General features: G+C 47.8%; 1 protein-coding gene and 1 long non-coding RNA gene across 3 annotated transcripts in view; one reads left to right on the top strand and one right to left on the bottom strand.

The window, feature by feature from the left end:
* Positions 1-22,455, bottom strand: part of LOC106147044 — a 102,511-nt gene that overhangs the window by 76,162 nt on the left and 3,894 nt on the right. The window contains exons 2-3 of one of the 2 annotated variants that reach the window (XR_001231738.1): positions 15,013-15,144; positions 8,030-8,091 (exon numbers count right to left, since the gene is read on the bottom strand). This is a non-coding gene — a long non-coding RNA (uncharacterized LOC106147044). Of the gene's footprint in view, positions 1-8,029; positions 8,172-15,012; positions 15,145-22,455 lie in introns of both variants that reach the window. The other variant, XR_001231737.1, reaches the window with a different exon arrangement.
* Positions 9,289-22,455, top strand: part of Adra1b (adrenoceptor alpha 1B) — a gene marked incomplete in the record, with an annotated part of 54,225 nt that continues 41,058 nt past the window's right edge. Inside the window, 1 exon segment of the mRNA XM_013506606.1 lies at positions 9,289-10,572. Coding sequence (XP_013362060.1) covers positions 9,624-10,572 — 949 coding nt within the window.

The raw sequence follows: 22,455 nt of genomic DNA on the forward strand, positions 1-22,455 counted from the left end.
TCTCTCTCTCTCTCTCTCTCTGTCTTTCTCTCTCTCTCTCTCTCTTTCTCTCTCTCTGTCTCCTCTGAATGACAGTACTTGATTTGGTTGCCATCATGGGACCAATAACCTTTGCAATACTTAAAGAAAATTATTTGGTCAGAACTTCCATCCCCCCTCTTGGGAGAGGTGAGGCAGCAGCCTCATATAAGTTCCTTTGGGATTCTCAAGAAGGGGTTAGGAGGTGAGTTGATCTTTGGTTTTTTTTTTAATAAACACATACTACTTGTACATATTTGTAGGATACAGTGTGATAATTTAGTGCACACATACAACATGTGCTGATCAAATCATGATAATTAGCATTTCCATTTGCTGAAACAAATTTCATTTCTATGTGCTGGAAACCTTCAGGCTTTTCTCTTCTATTAATTTGGTAATATTCCCCGGGGATATTACTCAGCAGTGCAGCTCCTGTCTAGCAAGCTGGAAGTCCTGGGTTCAATTTCCGGTACCCACAAAAAGAAAATAAACCCTTCTCTGTAAGAAAATGCCAAGTCAATTTTATAATAGGCCATAAACTCTTGTAGACTACAGTTACCCCACTGTGCTATAGAACACTAGAAGTAATTCCTCCAGATTGTGTTGGCACCCAGTATCCAACCTTTCTCTGTCTTTCCTCCCCTCCATCCTTCCTGGTTTGGAAATGGCCACTTCTCCACTCTCTTCTCCCATGAGCTCAACATTTTTAGCTCCCACAGATGACTGAGATCGTGTGATATTTGCTTTCTCTACCTAGCTTACTTCACTTTACCTGATATTTCCTGTTTCCATCCATGTTGTCCTAAAAAATAAGATGTCTTTTTTGCTTGTTGGTTGATTTGATTTGGTTTTTTGTCTTTTATTGTTTGCATTTTGGATTGGTTTGGTTTTGTGTTGAGACAGGGTCTCATTATGTAGCCCAGGCTGCCTCGAACTTGCAGTGATCCTCCTGCCTTAGCCTCCAGAGTGTTGGGATTCCAGGCATGCGCCACCACGCCTGGCTCAGGATTTTATTTTTATAGCTGGAAATACTCCATGTGCAAATACTATATATTCATGATAGGAGAGGTTTAATCCTCAATTTCAGCCTCATAGAATAGCCCCAAACACTATTTCCATGGATCTGTGCCTCCAGTCTGTTAAGAATCTTCTAGTCTACACTTTTTCTTTTTTCATCCTTTCTCTTTTCAGGAAGGCCAGCATGCAGCCAAATTTGGGGTACTGAGGAGCTCAAAACTATCAGCTTTCTGCTCAACCTACCTCTCCTCTAATCCTATGTCTGGACAATCTTGAGCAAGTTACTGTATCTCTCTATCCTCAGTTTCCTCCACTGTAAAATGGACACAATAACATCTACAACCAAAGCACTGCTAGAGGATTGAATGAGTTGATGCCGGTGGGTGAGTCTGGTACAGTGCCTGGTATGTCACTGCAGTCAGCACATCATAGTTAATTCAAAGGAGGCCAAAGGAAGCAGGCCATATTGGCTTCCAAATGGATAGCACTAGGGGCAAAGGAAATACCTGGGGGCCTCCCAGGAAATTCCAGTTCACTTCATGGAGCGAGATGTAATTATCCCAGGTTGCTCCTGTCTAGAAGTTTCCACAAAATCTTCCCCATATGCTACTCTCCAAGTGCTCACCAGGGCAGTCTCACAAAAGAAACACCAAGCTACCTCCTCTTCCTCCACATATCTTTTCAGGACTCTCCAGGCAACCTCCCAGATCTTTAGATTTGGTGTCCAGTAAGCAGCTGAGAATCACTGGGCACTTCCTGTCCCAGCATTCCTCCACACACCCTTGAGACGGGCAAAGGAAACCGCCTCTTTCTCCCTCCCCTCCCCCTCACCATGTCCCCAGTGCCCAAGTCTCGCCACCTGCTACTCCCCGGGCATCTTCGTGCCCACTCCAGGTTCCCACGCGGTCACCTCTTCCAGAAAGGAGAGATGAGAAAGCAGAAACGGCACTGTGACATCATTTCCCCGCCTCATTCCCTTGAGGCTAGGTCTGTCTCCTCCCAGGCTGGGCTCTAAGACTTTGTCCAGATTCAATTTTTAGATGCCCCCAAGGAAAAGATTCCCACCACTTCCTTTTTTAGACCTTTCTCAAGTTGGTAGCCACCACATGCGAAAATCCCCCAAAGGGGTTGTACGATTTGGTTAAGAGAGCGCAAAAGAGGAAGGATGAAGACATTTGAAACCTGTGTCACGTACTTCTTTCTTTCCTTATTTGACTCACATCCCCGTTCAATGTCAGACACAATCCCTTGCGCATCCTCAGCTACAGATTCCTGTTACATTCGTCTTAAACTGCGAACTCCGGGAGGACAGGGGAGGTTGGCATCAATTCACTCTGTTCAGTTCAAGCTCTGCTCCATGATAAATGGTAAAACGCAGGATTACTTCTGTTGTCCCACAGTGAAAGAGATAGCGGTAGCAGGAGAGAGCCTCAGCTAACAAAAATAAGAAGTAACGGGCTGGAGATCAATTGATCAAGGGGCCTTGCCAAGAACTTGGCACCAAGGAAGCTCCGATAAGAAATTCAGGAAAAATGGAGGGTAAAGCGACATAGATACTGTTTTCAGCAGATTCTAAATAGGACACTTGAGGACACTGAAAGAACCCCTGATGAAGGATAGCCCTTTCTCTTGGCAAATTTGGAGTAAGGAAAAATAGATAGGTTCATAGATAGACATAAAATTAAAGGTAAAATTCATAGAATTAGAGTAGCAGTCTTTTTTTTCCACACTCCTGGGCACTGAACCTAGGACCTTCACACTGAGGTAGATCTCCAGCCCTTGTTTTAATTTCTTATTCTAAGTTGCTAAGTTGCCCAAGTTGGGCTCAGACTGGCCATCCTGCTTCAGCCTCACTGAGTGTGGGATTATAAGCATGTGCCTATAATCCCGGTCTTCTGTTGAGAGTTTTTGGATTGTTTATGAACCAGATCACAGCCTAAGCATTATGGACTATAGCACATTTAATTCTCATCTTGATCCAGTAATTCCATTAGCTGAAGAAACTGGGAGAACAATTTCCGAGGCACAGAAGAGAAATGGAGGCTGGAAAAGTTTATATAGCTTGCCCAAGATCATGCATCTGGGCAACTAAACCTGGGATTCAAACTCAGAGCTGGCACCATGGTGCAGAAACACATGATGCGTGGGGAAAAAAAAGAGTGGTTCATAATGTCAGATGTCCTGGCTACGGACTCTGGTTTTTTTCTCGGGCAAACTCCTTCCCCTTCCCAGCCTTTAGGTCCCCACAAGTACAATAAGTGTTAGATTAGATGAAGAGTTAACAAAGTCTTTCTGCAAAGGGCCAGAGAGTAAATATTTCAGACTCTGCAAGACAGATGGCCTCTGTTGCAATTACTCAGCTCTGCCATTCCAGCATGAAAGTAGTCACAGACAATATGCAAACAAATGAGTGTGGCTCTGTTCCAATAAAACTTTATTTACAAAAACAGGTGCAAGGCTGGATTTAATCCATAGGCTGTAGTTTGCATGGACTAGATTATCTCTAGAGTTTTTCATTCTGGCATTTCAGAAGTTCGTGATTCTGACTTGCAGCCATGGAGCCCAGAGAGGCCAGGACATTGAAAAGCCAACCGTAAGGAGATTGTTGCCATAACCTTTGACAATTTCAGCCCATGTGGTTAGAGAGTTAATCCTGGCACTGCTCCCTGACTTAGTTGCTAGTGGGGCATAAGAAGGGACCTGTCTGGTTCCAGAGACAGCAAGCCTTTCAGATTCCATGCCCTTATACCCTGGCCCCCAGGTCAGCACTCCAGGCTCTCCCTAGAATGTGATATGAATTCAGGCCCTGGATGACTTGGCAATTAATCTCTACCAGCCTGCTGCAAAGAGCTGCCATGGAGCTCTCTCTACCCTATCAGGGAGCACTGTGTGACCTGCACTGCTAGGTTGGGGAAATCCATGCTCACCAAAGAGCGACAAGTTGTAATTACCACAGACAAAAGCAGTTTTGTGCAAAGGGAGCTATAACTCCTCACTCTTGGGAGCCAACATGGGCTGCTGCTTTGGAGGTAGAAGAAATGCCTCTCACTGCAGCCAGTGTGCCCGCCCAGAAGAAAGGACACTTGTCTTCTCTTACCCAGAGGGACAGAGGGACAGAAACCTTCCTTTGTATCCCCACAGACCCTAGGGTACCTTTATGGAACAGACGCCTCACACCTCCTGTTAATTTTTCTTTTTTTAGCCTCATGTATTGGGTGTTTTATATCCCATTTTATATGTTAGCTCTGTGACCTCGTGCAAGTGATTTAACCACTCCAAACCTCAGTTTTCTCATCTGTAAAATGTCCATAATAATAACATGCACCTTGAAATATTCTTATGAGGTTTACATGAGATAATGTACATAAGGTATCCTGGCCTAATGCCTAGCACCTAGTAAACACCTAATAATTATTGGCCGATGATATTACTACTACTGTATCACTCTGCACTGGGTACCTGGCACACATTATCATGTTTAATCCTCAGCCATTGCCCTATGAGATAGGGACTGTTAGGATCTTCGACACACAGATAAGGAAACCAAGGGCCCAAAGTGGTTATGTGACTTGTCCAAGGGCAAATAGAAAATAGATTAGTGGAACTGGGACATAAACCCAGGTCTATCGGATGCCAGAGTTCCAGCTCTTAATCACTTGACTCTCCTGTCCAAGGTCACAACAGTAGCTATTAAAGGATGGAAACAGGATTAGAATCCAAGTCAGCTCTCAACTCCTTGGCAGACCAAGCCCTGCCTGGGAGGCAGGGAAGACCGGCCTAGGAGCACCTCTGCAGGACTTCTCTCTGACTTCCCTCCCCTCCCTGACCTCTGCCTCCCTGACCTCTGCCTCACTCAGGACCCTGATCACATTCCGTTTTCTGCTGTAATTTCCTTCAGGCGAACACAGAGCCTTCTGCTGCTTTTTTTTTTTTTTAAATCTCAGTCTAGCGCAGAGAGAAGGATGCAAGGTCTGGAGCTGGATAATAATGCTCTGAATATCAATGCTGCTTACTCACTGAATGGACTTGGCCACGTCACAGAATCTCTCTGAACCTCAGTTTCCTCATTTGTAAAATGGGGATGATGCGTCCCTTGCACTATCACGGAGATTTGAGTATATGTACACAGAGTACCCAGCACAAGGCTTGGCACAGAGTAGGTGCTCTCTGAAAGGGGCGGTACTGTTACCATCTCCCAGAGGATCTTGCTCAGTGCTAGGTTATCCTTTGCTTAGTTAACTCATCTTGGATTCACCCACAGCGCAAGTGCAGTGCCTTGCCAGAAGTACATGCTCCTGTGTTTGTCTAGTTAGGTTGGAAGCTGGAGAGAGATAGAGAAAGAAGCTTGTGCAAAACCCCATGATCGAATCTGACAGATCTCCTACCAAGGTGCCCTAGCAGATTCCACAATCTGCCAGCCTCAGTTTCCCCACCAGACAAATTCAGTGACAGCTTCTCCTAAAAGGCTGTCTCACAACAAGGGGAGTTTGCAGCATCAGAGGTTTCTAATGTAATAAGATGGATAATGAAAAGATTCTTCTTCTCCCAGCCTTGAGTGAGTCAGAGCTCTGTGCTTGGCTTTGCCCCAGGGAGTATCGAGAAAATGAAATATTGTCTGTATCCTCATGACACCTAAACAAAATGGTCAGTTCCATGGGTCAAAACTCAGCTAGAAGAGTTAAGAGGCATTTCCGAGAGGGGAGGGAAAGAGGACAAGAAAATGACAGTCACAGAGGTTGTCTAGTGGGGTCCTGTTATATGACTGCTACTCAGGATAATGCCCATGAGCTTTATGATAGGAGGTTTGTTTTGCCTTTGCAAAAGATGCTGGCAAATGACAACGTGTCTGAAACCTGCAAGGATTCTGAACTTGTCTATGTAGCTCAATAATCTCCTCCACATCTGACACCTGAATCAAGGCACAAGTTCTCACTTAAACAACAAACTATTCTTTTTCATAATAAAGACAAACCAACTCTGAATCTCAGATTTGCTCTTTTTTTCCCCTTCCTGGGCTTTTGCCACCATAGAAAAATGTCTGATAGGCTGAGCACTCACATTGCAGCGGGTTACTGCGATTATGTAGTCATGGCCTCTGTAACTTCAATGGTGTGATGCTGGCTGTTCAATAGCTGGTGAAATTAATGCCCAGGGAAGTGGGAAATGGGCCACACATCGAAATGTGGACTTAGAACTTGCCCTCCGCTGTGTGTCACCCTGTCCCTCCTCACATCCCTGCCGTGTGCTAATCACCAGCTTTGTGCCAGCTCCCTGGCCTTCTCATCCTCATCCCTCTGTGCCTTGGGCATGAAGCAGTCCAGGAGAAGCTTCTTCACACCAGCCTTGAAAAGAGCTGGGAGTGGTGAGAGCTGAGTGGATGACACCAACTTCCCACCTAATATGGAAGATGCATGACAGGAGGGCATCAGGGTTGCCTCCAGGGACCACTTTATCCAGCACAAGAAGCTGACCACCTGGAGCTTCAGCATTTAGATCACCTGGGCCAGTCCCTGTCTTCAGATTAGTACCTAAGCCATCCAAGACCAAAAATAACCTCTCTTTTTCATTAAGATCGCTGGCAGAGAGCTGTCCCAGTCTCCCACTCCACTGTGAACGCCATGAGTGGCCGTCCTGGGAGGCTTTCTCTGCATCAGGGAGGAGCCCCCTGCTATATACCAGGGGTGCAAGGTTTGATAACCAGCAATGCCCTAACCAGCTGTGGCAGCTTGCCAACTTCCTTTGCCGCTTCACCAGTTCCGCAGTGGGCAAATAAGAAAACTTAGCAAGCCTGGAGTGGTGGCCCCTGCCTGTAATCCCAGCACTTGAGAGGCAGAGGCAGGAGAATTACGAGTTCAAAGCCGGCCTGGGCTACATAGTCAGTTCGAGTGCAGCCTGGCCTACATAGTGAGACTCTGTCTCAAAAAAAAACAAAGAACGAAAAAGGAAAACTTGGATTCTGAGAGCCCTTGAAGATGTCTTATTTTAAAATCTTCAAGTAAAATTTAGGCTAGAAAAAAATTTTGTTTTCAGAGCACAGATTTTTTTTTTTTTTAACTTTAGGGAAATTCCTTGAAATTACCTATTTTGTGCATTTGGGCGGTCTGCATTTAGTGGGAGAAAGTTAAAATGTCAGGTGTGTGATGACCACCTGCCCTTCCTTCTCAAAAATAAAAGTAAAAGGATATTAAGAAGCATGGATGTAAATCAGTCCGAGAGGCCTCTGCTTTCCTTGCCCCTTAACTCCAGCTTGTAACAATTATCAACGACAGCAACAGCGGGACAGGCTCATAGCCTGGAGTATAAGAAGGTGTCAGACTTGACTCTTCAGTCTCCAACTGCCCTGCCCACCCTCCAAATGTCACTAGCTGTTTGACTGTCTTGGTTACCTTTCTCTTATTGCTGGGACAAAATACTTGATGCCCAAAATTAAGGAAGGAAAGCTTTATTTTGCTTACAGTTTGTGGAGGTTTCAGTCCATACTTGGCAGGTTACAAGGCAGAGTGGCACATGGCAGAGGGCTACAGCTCATGGCAGCAGAACACAGCAAAAGCAACAAGCACACAAGGGAGGAATGGCGGCAAGCAGCCTCTTCCTCTCCCTTACATATGCAAACTATCCACCCCAGGGTGGGTGTAGCTCTCACACCCATAATCAATCAAACTCTAAAAGCCTGCCCCATGGCCGCATGATGCTTTGGGGGGACACCCAGACACAAACCGTAACAATGACCTCAAGAATCTACCCTCTCTAAGCCCATTTCTCATACATTCATGAAAAATGATCATACCCCTCTCAAAGAATAGTTATGAAGAATAAAAGAAAATAAGTAAATGCTTGGCAATCTACAAGAACTCAGTAAATTTGAGTGCCCTCCCAGTACAATAGCGTGGACCTCCAAATTTACCATGTAGCACGCAGATGCTACGGTGACGGTCACTCCACCCCCTACCTTGCCCGCCGCCAAAATGTGAGGTGGCAGCCAAGCGCTCACCTTTGGAATTGACTCCACAGTGGGTTCGAGTCCCAGTTCCTCTCCTTGGCAGCTATGTGAACCTGAGAAAAAGAGTTCAAGTTCACGGAAATTGGTGGCCTCTCCACAAAATACAAATGAGGGTTAAAATAGTTCTTCTCTCCTAGGGTCATGAGAAAAAGCAGTGAGAACTTAGTACACTCTCTAAGACAATATGAGTTGGGTAACATTAAACTAACAGAAGGCTCTTTCTTGGCCTTTGGCGGAGGAGCTTATACTTTCTCTAAGTACCACTCATCCACCTATGCAGAATACGTCCCTGGATCTGCCTGTCCAACATGAGTACAAGGCAGAAAGGAGAAAAGATCAGCAGACAACCACGATCCCCTCAATCCCTTCCCCGGATGTGTGGTGCCCCCCTCCCCACTACAGCCAAGTAGCTTTTTCCTTCCTGACCCAAGCAGCGATTCAGTGACATCGCCAAAAATTTCAACCCCCTCCCCAAGCCTGCAAGGCACTTTCCTCTCCTCACTTCTTCTTTTCGAACACCTGTCATCAGCTGGACGCCTCACACTTTGCTTATTTGTGCTTACTGTCTGTCTCCTCACTAAGCGGTAAGGTCCTAGACCACACAGGTCTTTGCACCTACAAAGCCTAGAACAGAAGCACGGCCGGGGAGTGGGTGCTCAGTACCCACTCACTGGATGCACGAGTGCAGGAAGGCGTGAATGGAGGAAGGAACGAATAAATAAGGATTCCAGGTTTGACCAGACCAAAGAGATCGCACCAGACAGGTGAAGGATGAGGGCTGGCTCCGATGTGACTCGAGGTCCTACCACCTGCCTAACCCTGGATTCTTCCTGTTTTAGGGGTCAGACAAGGAGCCAGCTCCGCGGCCTGACTCCAGGAGCCCCCATCAGAGGTAAGGACCCCCAGCCCACTTTTGAACCCGAAGAGGGACTAGCAGGGGCAATAACCCCCGCGGGCCGCCCCAGGATGGAAGCCGGGGATCCCCGCTCCCGGTCCCTCCTCCGCCCGCACCCCACCCCCGCCGAGGGCTGCCCGGAGATGCGGGCGCGGACCAGGGAGGCGGCGGCGTCGGGGCTGCGGCTCGTGGCTGGGCCCGCATTGCCCCCTAGTGCCGCGCGGAGTCAGGGCGCCGGGCTCCCCCGCCTGATGTCACCGCCGAGCAGTCAGCCCAGAGGCGGCTCATTGAGAGCAGACCCTCCTCGGCGCTGCGCTCGCCGGGTGGAGGCGGCGCCGCGCTCCCCGCAGACCCGGCCGGGCCGGCTCCGCCGCGCCCCCTGCCCGCCCGCGGCTCCCTGCGCTCCCCTGCGAGCCCGGCCCGGCCGGCGCGCCTGACGTGGACCATTAAACTTGGAGCTGCCGCCTCGTCCCCTCTCTCCTCCTCCCTCTGACAGGCAAGGAGCGGCTCGGTGCGGGCAGGCGACGTGCTGCTGCCGGGCTGGGCTGCCCGGGGGAGATGATTCCTGGCCGGGAGGGCGCCTCTGGGAAGAAGACCGCGGGGGAAGCAAAGTTTCGGGGCAGCTGAAGAGCCCTGCCTGCAGCCCTTGGAGCCCCATCACCTCCCTGGCTATGGAGGGCGGACTCTAAAATGAATCCCGATCTGGACGCCGGCCACAACACATCAGCACCTGCCCACTGGGGAGAGTTGAAAGATGCCAACTTCAGTGGCCCCAACCAGACCTCGAGCAACTCCACACTGCCCCAGCTGGACATCACCAGGGCCATCTCTGTGGGCCTGGTGCTGGGCGCCTTCATCCTGTTTGCCATCGTGGGCAACATCCTAGTCATCTTGTCCGTGGCCTGCAACCGGCACCTGCGGACGCCCACCAACTACTTCATTGTCAACCTGGCCATCGCCGACCTGCTGCTGAGTTTCACTGTCCTGCCCTTCTCCGCGGCCCTGGAGGTGCTAGGCTACTGGGTGCTGGGACGGATCTTCTGTGACATCTGGGCAGCTGTAGACGTCCTGTGCTGCACAGCCTCCATTCTGAGCCTGTGCGCCATCTCCATCGACCGCTACATTGGGGTGCGCTACTCTCTGCAGTACCCCACGCTGGTCACCCGGAGGAAGGCCATCTTGGCGCTCCTCAGCGTCTGGGTGCTGTCCACGGTGATCTCCATCGGGCCTCTCCTTGGCTGGAAGGAGCCGGCGCCCAATGATGACAAAGAATGCGGGGTCACCGAAGAACCCTTCTACGCCCTCTTCTCCTCCCTGGGCTCCTTCTACATCCCTCTGGCGGTCATTCTGGTCATGTACTGCCGCGTCTACATCGTGGCCAAGAGGACCACGAAGAACCTGGAGGCGGGCGTCATGAAGGAGATGTCTAACTCCAAGGAGCTGACCCTGAGGATCCACTCCAAGAACTTTCACGAGGACACGCTCAGCAGTACCAAGGCCAAGGGCCACAACCCCAGGAGCTCCATAGCTGTCAAACTTTTTAAATTCTCCAGGGAAAAGAAAGCTGCCAAGACCTTGGGCATTGTGGTCGGTATGTTCATCTTGTGCTGGCTTCCCTTCTTCATCGCTCTCCCACTTGGTAAGTTGGGGACGGGCAGAGGGGACCTGGACGTGTTCGGATCTTGGGTTTCCCGATGAGCTTACACTAAAGTTTCCGTGTGGGTTTTGTTGTTTTAATGCAGTCAGTGTGTGTTTGGAGATTGGATAATATTGTTTGTTCTGCAAAGGCTTTGCAGATTAGGCAGCTGGCTAAGAACCAACTCAGGTGTTAGTGGTAAGGTACCAGGCACTTGAAATAGAACCACAGGACGAAGATGTGGGATGTGGAATGACTCACTTGCCAGCCAGCCTTGGTTTAATAATTAAAAAGGATACTGGACTTGAGCATCACACCAGCGTTATTTCAGTAGTAATGATGTGTTGGCTAAGGCAGCGTCACTAACGCAGCATACCAAATAGTTTGTAGTTACTGCAGACGCGGCATTTGGGAAGCAGGGAGGCAGCCTGTTCACAGAGAGGCAGCGTTCATTCAGTATTTCCAGGGCTCACGTTTCTCGGGAGCTTTGCAGAAGCTGCAGTCTCTCCCTCCTCCGTCACCATCACTGCCGGCTAGCACCTCATCACACTGCCTTCATTATCAGTTAATAAGAGCATCTGACAGCCACACAGCCTGACTGGGCCCTTCAGTTATCTGAAGCTTGAGATTTAAATGAAAAGATGACTAGAGGGTCACACATTCTCAGTGTTCTCCACAAAACGCTCCTAAGTCTGGTGATTTATGGAACGTCCAGAATTAGATTATACCTGACCCTCATCTTCAGCTGCAAGATGCCCAGTCTGACAAGGTAGAATGCAGTGCATCCTTCTATCACAGAAATGTGTCCATCTTATTTTGCTTGGTGGTCCTACTAACTAAATTGTTCCAAGGGCTGATTTCATCTAAGAAAGAAGCCAAGGTCTCATCAGGGAGGGTACTGTGACCCTCCTAGAGGAGGGTACTGTGGCACACTGCCCTTATGGCTTTGGGAAACCCCCTCCCTTCCCTGAAACACTGATCTGCTCTGCTTTCTTCTGCTCTCCCTGGAGAACACTACAGAAAATGAATGGAGGGAGGTGATCATGGCATAGTCGTGTGCCACAGCATCAGGAGAGCTGGCAGCTGCTACCTGCCACAGACCACACATGCCTGCAATCTCACCAGGGCCTTGGTTGTCACTAAATGTAACCAAAACCTCTGGCAACTAAAGTTCGGAAGCTACACTGCTTTCAAGAGAAAAGATGAATGGAAGGAGAGCAAACGAATATCAGGAGTTTCTGTTTTTAAAAGACAGAATGGGAAAAAAGCTGTTTAACCTACTTTCTGCATGTCATCTTTTTCTAAAGCAGGCTGGCAGGCTTAATACCTGTAAGAAACATTTCAATGCCAAGTGTTAAGTGGAAAAAGCTTGAAGTTCTACCATAGGTGCAAGCACATCCCACTGCAGAGGAGCTTGCTTCTCTTTTCCAAGGTCCCAAGGTCCTTTTGCGGGATGGCTGGATTGACAGTGGCTGATGGTTCCCATCGCTTTGCATTGGGTGGTACAAAGATCATGGTCATAGGTAGAGGAGATCTCACTTATTAGCTACATGACCTTGTGCAAATGACTAATCCCGTGTGAGCCTCAGTTTCTTCCTCTACGAAATAGAGCTAATTAGTATTTTCTCTGTGGACTTTGCACCAATACATGGACCCTAGTACAGTATCTGGCGCACAAACAAAATGCTCAGTGAAAGCTAGCTATGAGTACTACAAACAGTCACCCCCTCAGGAACAATAGTGTATTTTCTCCTTCTCTACTCATTTATCAATCCCACACCTATTCCAAAAGCGTCAGGAGAGAACTAGGTCTTTCTTCTTTCTGCCCCTGTCCTCCAGCCCACAGAGGCTATGACCAGAGCACACTAAAGAAGGAAAGACCCCAGGAGGATACAGAAATGATCAGAGGTGCAGGGTTTGGCTTTAGGATGCCGGAGAAACAAACTCCAAACTGGTAGGGAGCTTCCAGCATGTTAAAATAGAAAACTCCCCGCTGCAGCAGTCAGGAAAAAGAGTCTCATTTGAGTTTTGCCGTCAACTAACTCTGTGTCCCTAGAATTGTTGATTTACCTTTCTGCACTTCAGCTCTCATGTCTGGACAATAGGAGGCCTGAAGTATATTGCAGGATCTCAAACTTTACTAAGCATCAGAATCACCTGGGAAACTTGATAAAATATGTAGCCAACATACAGAGCATCTGGTTCGGTAAAACCCAGTGAACCCCAGGAATCTGCCTGTCTTATCAGCCCCACATGATTCTGAAGAGGTGGTCCACAGACCAGGCTTTGAGGTTCACTGGCCAGAGGATCACTCGGCTCCCTTTAGAATCTTACATCCTCAATGCCAAGGTCTGAGTGCTGCAAAGCCTGGGTATTCCCCAGCGACACAGTGTTGTAGGATGCCGTGGCTTCTCTCTGGGTCCTGCACTGCAAGTCATCAAGCTCATTGTTCTCTCTCACATTGTGGCCACTGTTGCTCTCCTTTCAGTCTGTGCTTTCTCAGCCCTAGATCCCCTAGCATCTCAGGTCCTTGGCTCCATTGCCATAGGAAATGAGAGGTTCTTGTCCCTCGAATGATCTCAGAGTAGTGTGTTTGCCCTCTCCTTGCTATGGAAACTGTCTACTGCATGACCTCCTGAAGACCTTCTAATGCACTGTCCCAGAGCTGGCGCCATTCACCTCCTCCTTCCTTGGAAACCCAACAGGTGAGGTGAGGAATATGGACTCCCAGCCAGGGGCTTGGGACAGGCTCCAAAAGGTGCTCAAGGGTTCAAGCAGAGAAGCCACTTAATTAATGTTTTCTTAATCACTGAGGAAGAACATCCCAGCGAAATGGAGATGTGGGTTTTCACTTCCTCTGAATTAAAATAACACCCAAATAAAAGTAGCTTGGTGAAGAACAATAGCTCCTTTGGAATCTAAAGAAGGTTCCAAATTCTAAATTTTCCATGAGGGCTTTCCACGCAGAAGGGGTGAAAGCAGATCTAGGGGAAGACAATGACAGCAAACAGAGAACTGCAGGTACAAGTAACTTCCACTGGTGCTAGACTTTCAGGTGCCTGGTGGTACAAGATTTCCATAGCTGTGTTTGTTTTCTCCATAGGAGAGAAGGGTTGGGATTCCTTCTGGGGAGGAGGAAAAATAGCCATGCCCTCACTGGATCATGTTTAGGAGCCCTATTTGTTTTTCTTCCACTATTATTTTTATTTTGGGGAGCAGGGTGGGGCTGCCTGGAGAGCAGGGCTTCATGTCTCCTGCTGTACCCTCCCTACCTGGGACGCTCTCCTCACCTCCTACCCACCCCTTGACCTGTGTGTGGCTGCAGACCAACTTGGACCAGGCACCAGTGCTCACTTACCGAGGAGCAGAGATGGATGCCGCCACACAAGGACCTCATTCTTTGGCCCCTGGAGTCAGGCCAGGGAGGGACAGGAAACAATTGGAATAGAACGCAGCAGTATTTCTACTCTATGGGCCATGTGCAAGATGTCCAAGGGACTCTTTAGCTGCCTGGCATTACAATGAAGACCAACTCCCACCCGCCTGGGGATGGCCTGTCAGGGTCTCCAGACATGGCAGGGCCATTGAGGGATGTGCACCGCGGCGTGGGGGGCAGTGAGGCGGGGTAGCAGGAAGTACTGAGCAGCCAACTCGTGGCTGGGCTTAGTGAGTTGTTTAGAAAACACTGGAACTTTGCCTTGCTCCAAATCTTTCTTCCGTCTTTTAAAATGCTGAAAGGCACCAGGAAGCCATTATTGAACTAACTGCTTTCCCCTCCAAATAAATGAAGGTCGATTTCAAAGAAACAGTTGTACTCTCTATAGTACTGGAACCAAATAGGAATCCCTCTCTCCACTGATTTGATTCCGCAGCCCTCTCCCTCAGACGGGGGCTGATGAACATCCACCCTCCACAGGCACAAGGGAAAATGAGGGTCACGATGATGACTCGGGACAGAGCCGCTCCTACAAACACACATGTTAATTCTCCAACTCAGAGGCTTCAGAGCACAGGGATCTAAGTTGCCTACAAGGAAAGTAATTGGTTTGAGTATCTGGTGGAGGGGGAAATTTTTGCACACAGAAATCTTCACCTGGAGCACGGAAATCTTACTAATGTAAAATATATTTTCCTGTTACGTAAATCTTTAATAAATATTTCCTAAAGCACCTACTATATGCTAAGCTCTGTACTAGTCACTGGGTTGTTGAACCAAAAGCAAACAGTCCTGGCCTGCATAATCCATATATAATTACTGAACACACTATACGCCAGACATTCTGCTCAGACATTACCTCATTAGTTCTCACAGAGCTACCTTGACATGGGAGAGTAAGTGCTTCTCTCTTCAGATAAATACATCGAAGTTCAGCAAAGCTAGATTCTCCAAGGTCACCCAGCAAGGCCAGGAGTTGAGTCAAAGACTGCTAGAAGAGACCATACCTGTTCCACTGCACCTAGGAGAGGTCTGGCCTTGTCTGCTCTCTGGCCGCACCTTGCTGCCACAGAAAATGTTCTCCAGGAAGCCTAGAGTCGCCTTATCAAAAGCTAGGCATGTTTCTCTGTTGCAACCTCCTGGAAAAAAAAAAACACAAAATGTCAAGGCAGACCACCCGTGTTCACACTCAGGGCAAAATCTTCTCCACACCTCCTCCTTGGTGTGTGCTAAGGGTCTCTCAGGCAGGGCACATAATCACTCACCCAACCAGAATGAGAGAAACTCAGAGGGACCTTGCCCTTCTGCTATGAATGTGGGTCCACATCTTTAATCACGCAATCATTCACTGGGTAAATAGAGATTTATTGAGTAGCTGCTGTGTCCAGCCTTTTTACTGGAGAAACAATGGTGAGCAAAATATTTAAATTCTATAGACTTTAGTTCCACTGGGGAATGCAGGCATTTTTTTAAAAGCAAACATGAGTTCAAATTGTGATATTTGACTTGAAGAATAGGGGAGAGATGTTATTAAAGTTACATAACAGGGATCGGTCTATCATGAGGTCCCCAGGAGAGTGACATTTAGGTAGAACCCTAAAAGTTTGAGGCAGCTAATTGAATGCAAGGAGCAGGTAGAAAAGGGGTCCCCGCAAGAGGAAAGTCATGCCTAAAAGTCCTGCGGCAGGAGCTGCTGAAGGATAACAAAGCCTGGCAGACAGATCCTGCAGAGACTTCTAGGTCACTCTAGATTTTATCTTAAGTGCATTGGCCACTATGGAAGGATTTGATGCAGACAGAATGATCTGAATTGCGTCTGTAGAGTGGTGGTGCATTCTGGGAGGATGAGGCAGAAAAATGACAAATTTAAGTCCTCCCTGGACAACTTGGCGTCTTACTGAGACCTGATCTCAGAAAAAGGGCTGCTGGGATGAAGCTCTCTGTGGAGGCCCTGTGTTCAACCCCAGGACCACACAGAACGATAACTGAGGCTACTGGGTGGAGACAGCTGGAGATGAGGCAAGGAGGCGGCCTGGTAAGCGCAGTGAGCATGATGGCGGTGGTTTCGGCCGGTCAGCGGGCAGTGGAGGTGCTGAGAAGTAGACAGGGTTTAGGGATGGACTGGTGATGGTGAAGGAGGGCTGGTGGAAAGAAGAAGTGTGTCCAAAAGAACCTCAAGTCTTTGGATAGAGCCACCTGGGTACCATTTTGAGGGTTGGAAGACCAGGCAAGCCAAGATCATTCCTCCCAGTGTCTTCCTCAGCCTGAGATGCCACACTTGGAATGACCCATTGACTGTCTGGAGTAAGTAGTGTGTCTGATCCAAAAACAGTGGGCCAGGAGCAACTGCAAACCTAGCTGCTCCTGGGAAACATCTGGCAGCGTTGTTTTGTTTAAAGCAGATTCTTGGACCTCACCAGAGCTCTACTGTATCAGCTTCTTCTGTCATGAGGTCAAGTTTTGCCAGGGGATTCTTGTGTAGCCAGCGTAGCACCAGTCCTCCCTGTGCCTAGGAGTCCCTGTAAGGACAACCCTGGGGGCCAAACTTAATTGTGCTTCTGAAGTGCAGCTAGAAATATGCCCCGTCCTGCCCAGGCTCTTGGTCCAGTCCACATGGAGGAAGGCTGGGAGGAGGGCAGTTTCCTAGAACCAGTGTCTCCCTAGAGAAAGGAATGAATGAGATCCGCACAGCACCCTTACCCGCACTGTGCCCCTCTACAGGGCAAATGATATCATCCCTGCCTTTACAGGTGGGAGAACTAGAATTCAGAGAGGTTCAGTCATTTGCCCAAAGTCACACAGTTAGAGAATAGAGTCTGTCAGACTCCCATTTGGCACTCAGTAGACATTCATTGTGTTATCCCTGTTGTTCCTAAAACTGCTTCCCTAAAATCTGTCAGAAGTCTGGTACCCAGAGCTTTCACTGGCTCAAGACAAAATGAGAAAAGAAAAAAAAAAAAAAATAGGGAAATGTTGTGTTTTTAAAACTAAATGCATTCAGTATAAATGACTGTCCTTTTATTCTGAGGACCACATCCTTTCTATTTTAAGAAACTTAAATGGCATTTTTTGTTGGAATGGCAGTAATGAGCAGTTATAGTCATACGTGTGTGTGTGCGCACATGTGTGCATATGTGCGAGTGTGTATTTTAATGTCTTACTTAGCAAAATGAAAAATCAGTACTCCATGTCCCTTCCAAATATTTCTTTCTGAAATTTTCCCAGAGATCTCTTAAAGTCTTGGAATCAGAAAAGACACCATGGTGGCGAGACACAATATTTAGGGGAGAAAGAAGGAAAGAGGGAGGAAGAGAAGGAAAGGAAAGAAGAAACAAAGGAGAGAGGACAGAATGAGTCCCCTCAGCCTTGCAGTGGGACTCAGTAGGCTGGGACAGAAGGGCCAAGAGGGGAGGAGTGGTGTGGGGAGAACAGGTACAGGACCAGAAGAAGTCATGGAGGCACCCGATCCTGCTGGGCCCAACCAGGCCACAGAGACGCTGGCAGGGGCGTGTGTCCCGCAGTGCCATCCTGGATGGGCCTGTAACTGTCGTCGTGCGGGGGTACTTAGCCTGATTATGTTCTGGGCTCATGGGAATAATTGATGGCCACTGGGCTGCTCTTGGAAATTGCTTTCTCCCATGGTTGCAGGGCTTTACACGGTCACCGTGCTCGCTGACCACATCTGATCGTAACGATACGGCACCCAGTTAGCAGGGCTCGCATGGGCCAGCTTACCCCGTTGCAGAGGGTCCCTCTGCACTTCTCGGCTCTCTCTGCAGGCTTGAGAAGTGGGCACTGTTGTTGTCCCTGTTCTACAGATGAAGAGGCAGAAGCTCAGGGCGACAGAGTGATTTGGCTCAGGGCAGCCAGCGGATCAGTGACGGGAGACAGATGCGACCCAGGCGATGGGATAGGTTCCTTGCTGGAGGTCTCCCGGAAGTGGGGCTCTGAGCCCCAATCTGAGGGTGTGTTAGAAGGAACTGGGGAACCCAGAATCTATCCTGAGAAGGGGGACAGGAAGGGCAGGTGGGTGCCCTTCGTTTAGCAACAGAGACGCGGTGAATGCTGGTGAGAACATAAAGAACGCAAAAGCAACAGAAATGTATAGATATAAATATGTCAATATAAATAAAGAATATAAAAATAATCGGGTCTTCCCTTAGCAAGATAAGTCAAACTTTCTCTTTTACTGTTGATATTTTGGAAGAATTTTTTTTTCACTTCACAACTTATTCTTGGTATTGTTACACACACCTTTAGGTATTTTTTTCATCAAATTTGGGGAGATGCGTGACTTCCTATTAAAATGTCACACATATTTTAAAGGTTTTTAAATAAAATTTGGGGAAACGCATGAAAGGTAGAGGTTTTTTTCCCCAGTTTAGTTTCTGACTGCATGCATTTCAGACTGGCTTCCCCTCCAGCACGCCTCTGCATGGAGTGCCAGCACCTGGGGCTGTCCTGCTCCAGAAGAGCCTGCCCTGCCCCACGATGCTTCAAGGCTGGAGTCTGTATCTTGGGCGGCAGTGGTTCTAGAAGCCATCCTTTCAGTTTGCATAACTCTGGTTAGTGATGACCCAGCTATCGAGAGGAAAGACTCAAACCACATGTGTATTCAACAGATCCAACATGAAATGCAGCCTAAGTCCACTCAGCTACTTCCTCAAAATGTCCTGTACCACCTCTATATGAGAAGGAAAGAAGCAGCGAAGGGAATTCACCATGAAATAGTGAATAGATAGCAGTCCTCACTGATTGCAATTAATATAGCTTACTATTAAAAACTGTAATGGCCGGGGGCTGGGGTTTAGCTCAGCGGCACAGCGCCTGCCTGGCAAGTGCAAGGTCGTGTGTTCGATTCCCAGTACCAGAAAAAAAAAAAAAACAAAAACAAAGAAAAGATAAAAACTGTAATGGCCTTGGGCACCTGGACACCCTAGTTCCCCTTCCTGGACCTTGGAGAATCTACGAAGCTCTAGGGCTTCGTATCCTGCCAGGTGTGGTGGCACACAACAGTAATCTCAGCACTCAGTAGGCTGAGGCAGAAGGATACCTTTGAATTTGAGGGTAGCCTGGGCTACATAGTGAGTTGAAGACCAGTCTGGACTACATAGCAAGACCCTGTCTCAAAAAAAACAAAACAAAACAAAACAAAACAAAACAAAAAAGAACAATTAGGCACCCTTCATCCACATGCAAACACTTCAGGGATGGCTCTTTCTACAACCTCACTGCTGTCATCTACCAACTACCACTTTCTTGTAAGCAGTGATCAAGTCCTTCACGACTGCGTAACATGTGCTCACAGGAGCCATCTGACAGCTAAGTGAATGACCCCGCTGCACTGTGAGTCCAGCAGAAGAATTAGGGCACACTCTGAAATAGAATTATTTGCTCCTTCCCAGTAAACCCTTTCACTTACCCTCCCCTGTGCATTTGCTCATATCGTTTCCTCCCTACCCCCAGCCATGGTCTTCTCATTCCTGCAGATGACTCAGTTCCTGCCCACCTGTAAACACCCAGTTCTGTGACACCTGGCTCGGGCAGTCTTCCCGGTTTCCACGCCCCTGCCCTGGCAGCACACCCACCCTTTACATCTCTCACCTGCTTGACAGTGCTTGTCACGTGTGTCCATGGGGACAAGAACTAAAAGGCACAAACGTAGCAGAGCAAACCCCGGGAGTAGGGCAGGGGCCAGGTTTGAGTCCTCCTCTTGTCCTCTGGGAGCAGAAATGTGTACCTGTGTAACTAGTAGACTTTCAGTATGAGCAGCAATGACAGCAACAACTCTCGGTGTGTGTCAGACTTCATCTATTTTTTGTTGTTGTTGTTTCGGTTTGGTTTGGTTTTTCTAAGACAGGGTCTTGCTATGCAGTTCAGGTTGGCCTTAGACTCACTGTGTAGCCCAGGCTGGCTTCAAACTCATGGTGATCCTCCTGCCTCAGCCTCCCAAGTGCTGGGATTACAGGTGTGCACCACCACACCCTGTTTTTAATCTACCATTTGAACCTCCCAAGAGCCCATCTGTATTTTTTTTTATTTTAAAGAATAAAAGAAGGATAACATAATAATAGGGGGGACTTAGCAAATTACAGACAAAATGGTAGGAAATTATCAATGGTTATCATTTTACATATTATTGTCTACAAAATAGTTTCTCAGGAAAACAAATAGACAAATAATAGTGAGTTACAGACAAAAGAGGTAGGAGATTATCAAGAGTTGTTGTACTATACTTTGGTATCTTCAAAGTGGCTTCTAAAGAAAATAAATAGAGCTATACATGAGTGACCTACTGAAAAATCATTAACTCTTCTCAATGGTTGTTGTAGGAAACACATAATAATAAACAGATATCCATTTATGAAATAGGATAGGAACATTACAAACTTTACACAGTTATGGATAGATTAGTAGGAAAATATCAATGGCTGCTGTAATACGTGGTGGTATCTTCAGAGTGGTTTCTCAGGAAGACAGAGATATGCAAGAAGGATCTAACAAGTAGTTACAGCCTAAGGGTTGTCAAAAATAACATATTACCTCCTCACCAGTGATTCCTTTCACTGAGGTATGATGGCTGGAAGGAAGGCCAGGATTGAAAAGAAGGACCGAGAGACTTGCACCTGTGTCTAGCAACAGGCTGTTTTCTTGTTCCTCCATAGTCATGATTACCCAGGGCTCCTCGATGGAGATGACGGTCTGGCCAGAGGGAGAAGGCAGACCATGCCCCAAGCCCTCTCATTCCTGTTGGACTAACTGGTAGCATGGGTCTGAGCTCTGGGGCCTCCACCTCAGAGGGCAAACCGATCTCCAGTGGTCTCCTTTGCATCCAGGGCATGGCCCATGGGGCCTCTTAGGGCAGTTCCTCTTGAGGTGGCCTGGCTTTTAACAGTGGTAGCAGATGAATGCAGTTGTCGAGTTCTTCTTGGAGCCCCGGGAATCAGACCTGGGATCTGTTTCTCTTAGTGGTGCAGCAAAAGCAGCTGCTTTTTCTTGGTCTCTTTGTTTTCTCTCCTTGGCCTCCTCCTCATCATCGCTATAGAATGCTGAGGAGGCAATTCTTACTAACATCTCAAGTGAGCTATCTGGGGTGAAAGCCATTCTTTGTAGCTTTTTCTCTCCAGCTTCCCATTGCTTTGGGACCCCACAACCAGTTAGTGTCCTCTCCCCAACTGTCAGCACAGTCAGCAGGAGTCCTGCTGCAGACTTCTCCGGAGCTCCACCACAGCCTGTACTGTCAGGGGAAGAATGGCTTCCAATGAGTCTCTGCAGGTATTGTGCAAGGTCCTCCTGGTTTACAGCTTCTGAGCGGCCAAGAGCCCATCTGAAAAATAGAATTTTGCCCACACTGTACAGAAGGAAATGGGCTTAAAGGATTAAGTGATTTGTCTCATTCCTTAAAACTACCACAAACACATTAAAATGAGACTGCTATATGTGGTGCCAGTCCCATAGGCTCTCTCCTATTACAGATCAGCCTCATGGGCTCTCTCCTAAAAAAATAAAAAAGATAAAGATAAAGATTAAATGCCAATCTGGGCCCAGGCATGGGGCCAGTGAAGAAAGATTAGATAGGAGAAGACCTCAGGTACAAGGTCAGCTTGAAAACTGGGTGATGTCTTCCTTCTTTCTTTTCCTGTACTAGGGTTTAAACTCAGGGTCTCCCACGTGCTAGGCAAGTGCTCCATCACTGAGCTCTGTCCTGAAGGTCGTCATCCTTAGTTAAAGGCTGCTTCCCCACATGCCTCTGGGAAAGATCTTACCTTTGCCAGGTGGCCCCTGTTTCCCCCCACTTTGCCAGTCCCCAACCCTGTTGAGTCCCTCCCACCTCTGAGAGGAATACATTCAGAGCAGCAGAATAGGGAGAAAAGAAATGATTCTGTTAACTTTACAGCACGATTAGATTAAGACCCTTCCAGGCTCAAGATATGGAGAAAAGAATAATATAATTCTAAACGGGAACACACACACACACACACACACAGAGCCCTAACATAAATGAAAAAGATCAGCAACATCCTGATTTTTTCCATGAAATTAACTTTGATTTCTCTATTTTTTTCTCTCTTTTTTCCTTCTTTCCTTCCTTGATTTCTTCCTTTTCCTTTGTTTTTGGCCGTAGGGACTGAACTCAGGGCCTCACACATGAGCTCTGCCCCTAGACCTTGATTTCTTTAAAATCAAATTTATTTCCTCCCCCCAAAAAAATGTGGCCCAGCTCTGCTAATGCTCTGACACAGCGGATCTGCTGGTTAATGCAGCACTGCTATCTCATGGCGTGACTGACCACACATCCCCATTGATGTCTGCTATAAAAGCACGGTTATTATTACAACCACCTCCTCCTCTCAAAAGTGTCTCAGTTTGAACAACAGAAGGGTCTCCCTATTTTAAATCCAGGGCAGGTATATTTACTTTGGGGACCTCAGGTAGTACCCCAGTCTCAT

This window comes from Chinchilla lanigera, unplaced genomic scaffold (assembly GCF_000276665.1).
Source record: "Chinchilla lanigera isolate Chin_1 unplaced genomic scaffold, ChiLan1.0 scaffold00007, whole genome shotgun sequence".
NCBI classification, from domain to species: Eukaryota; Metazoa; Chordata; class Mammalia; order Rodentia; family Chinchillidae; genus Chinchilla; species Chinchilla lanigera.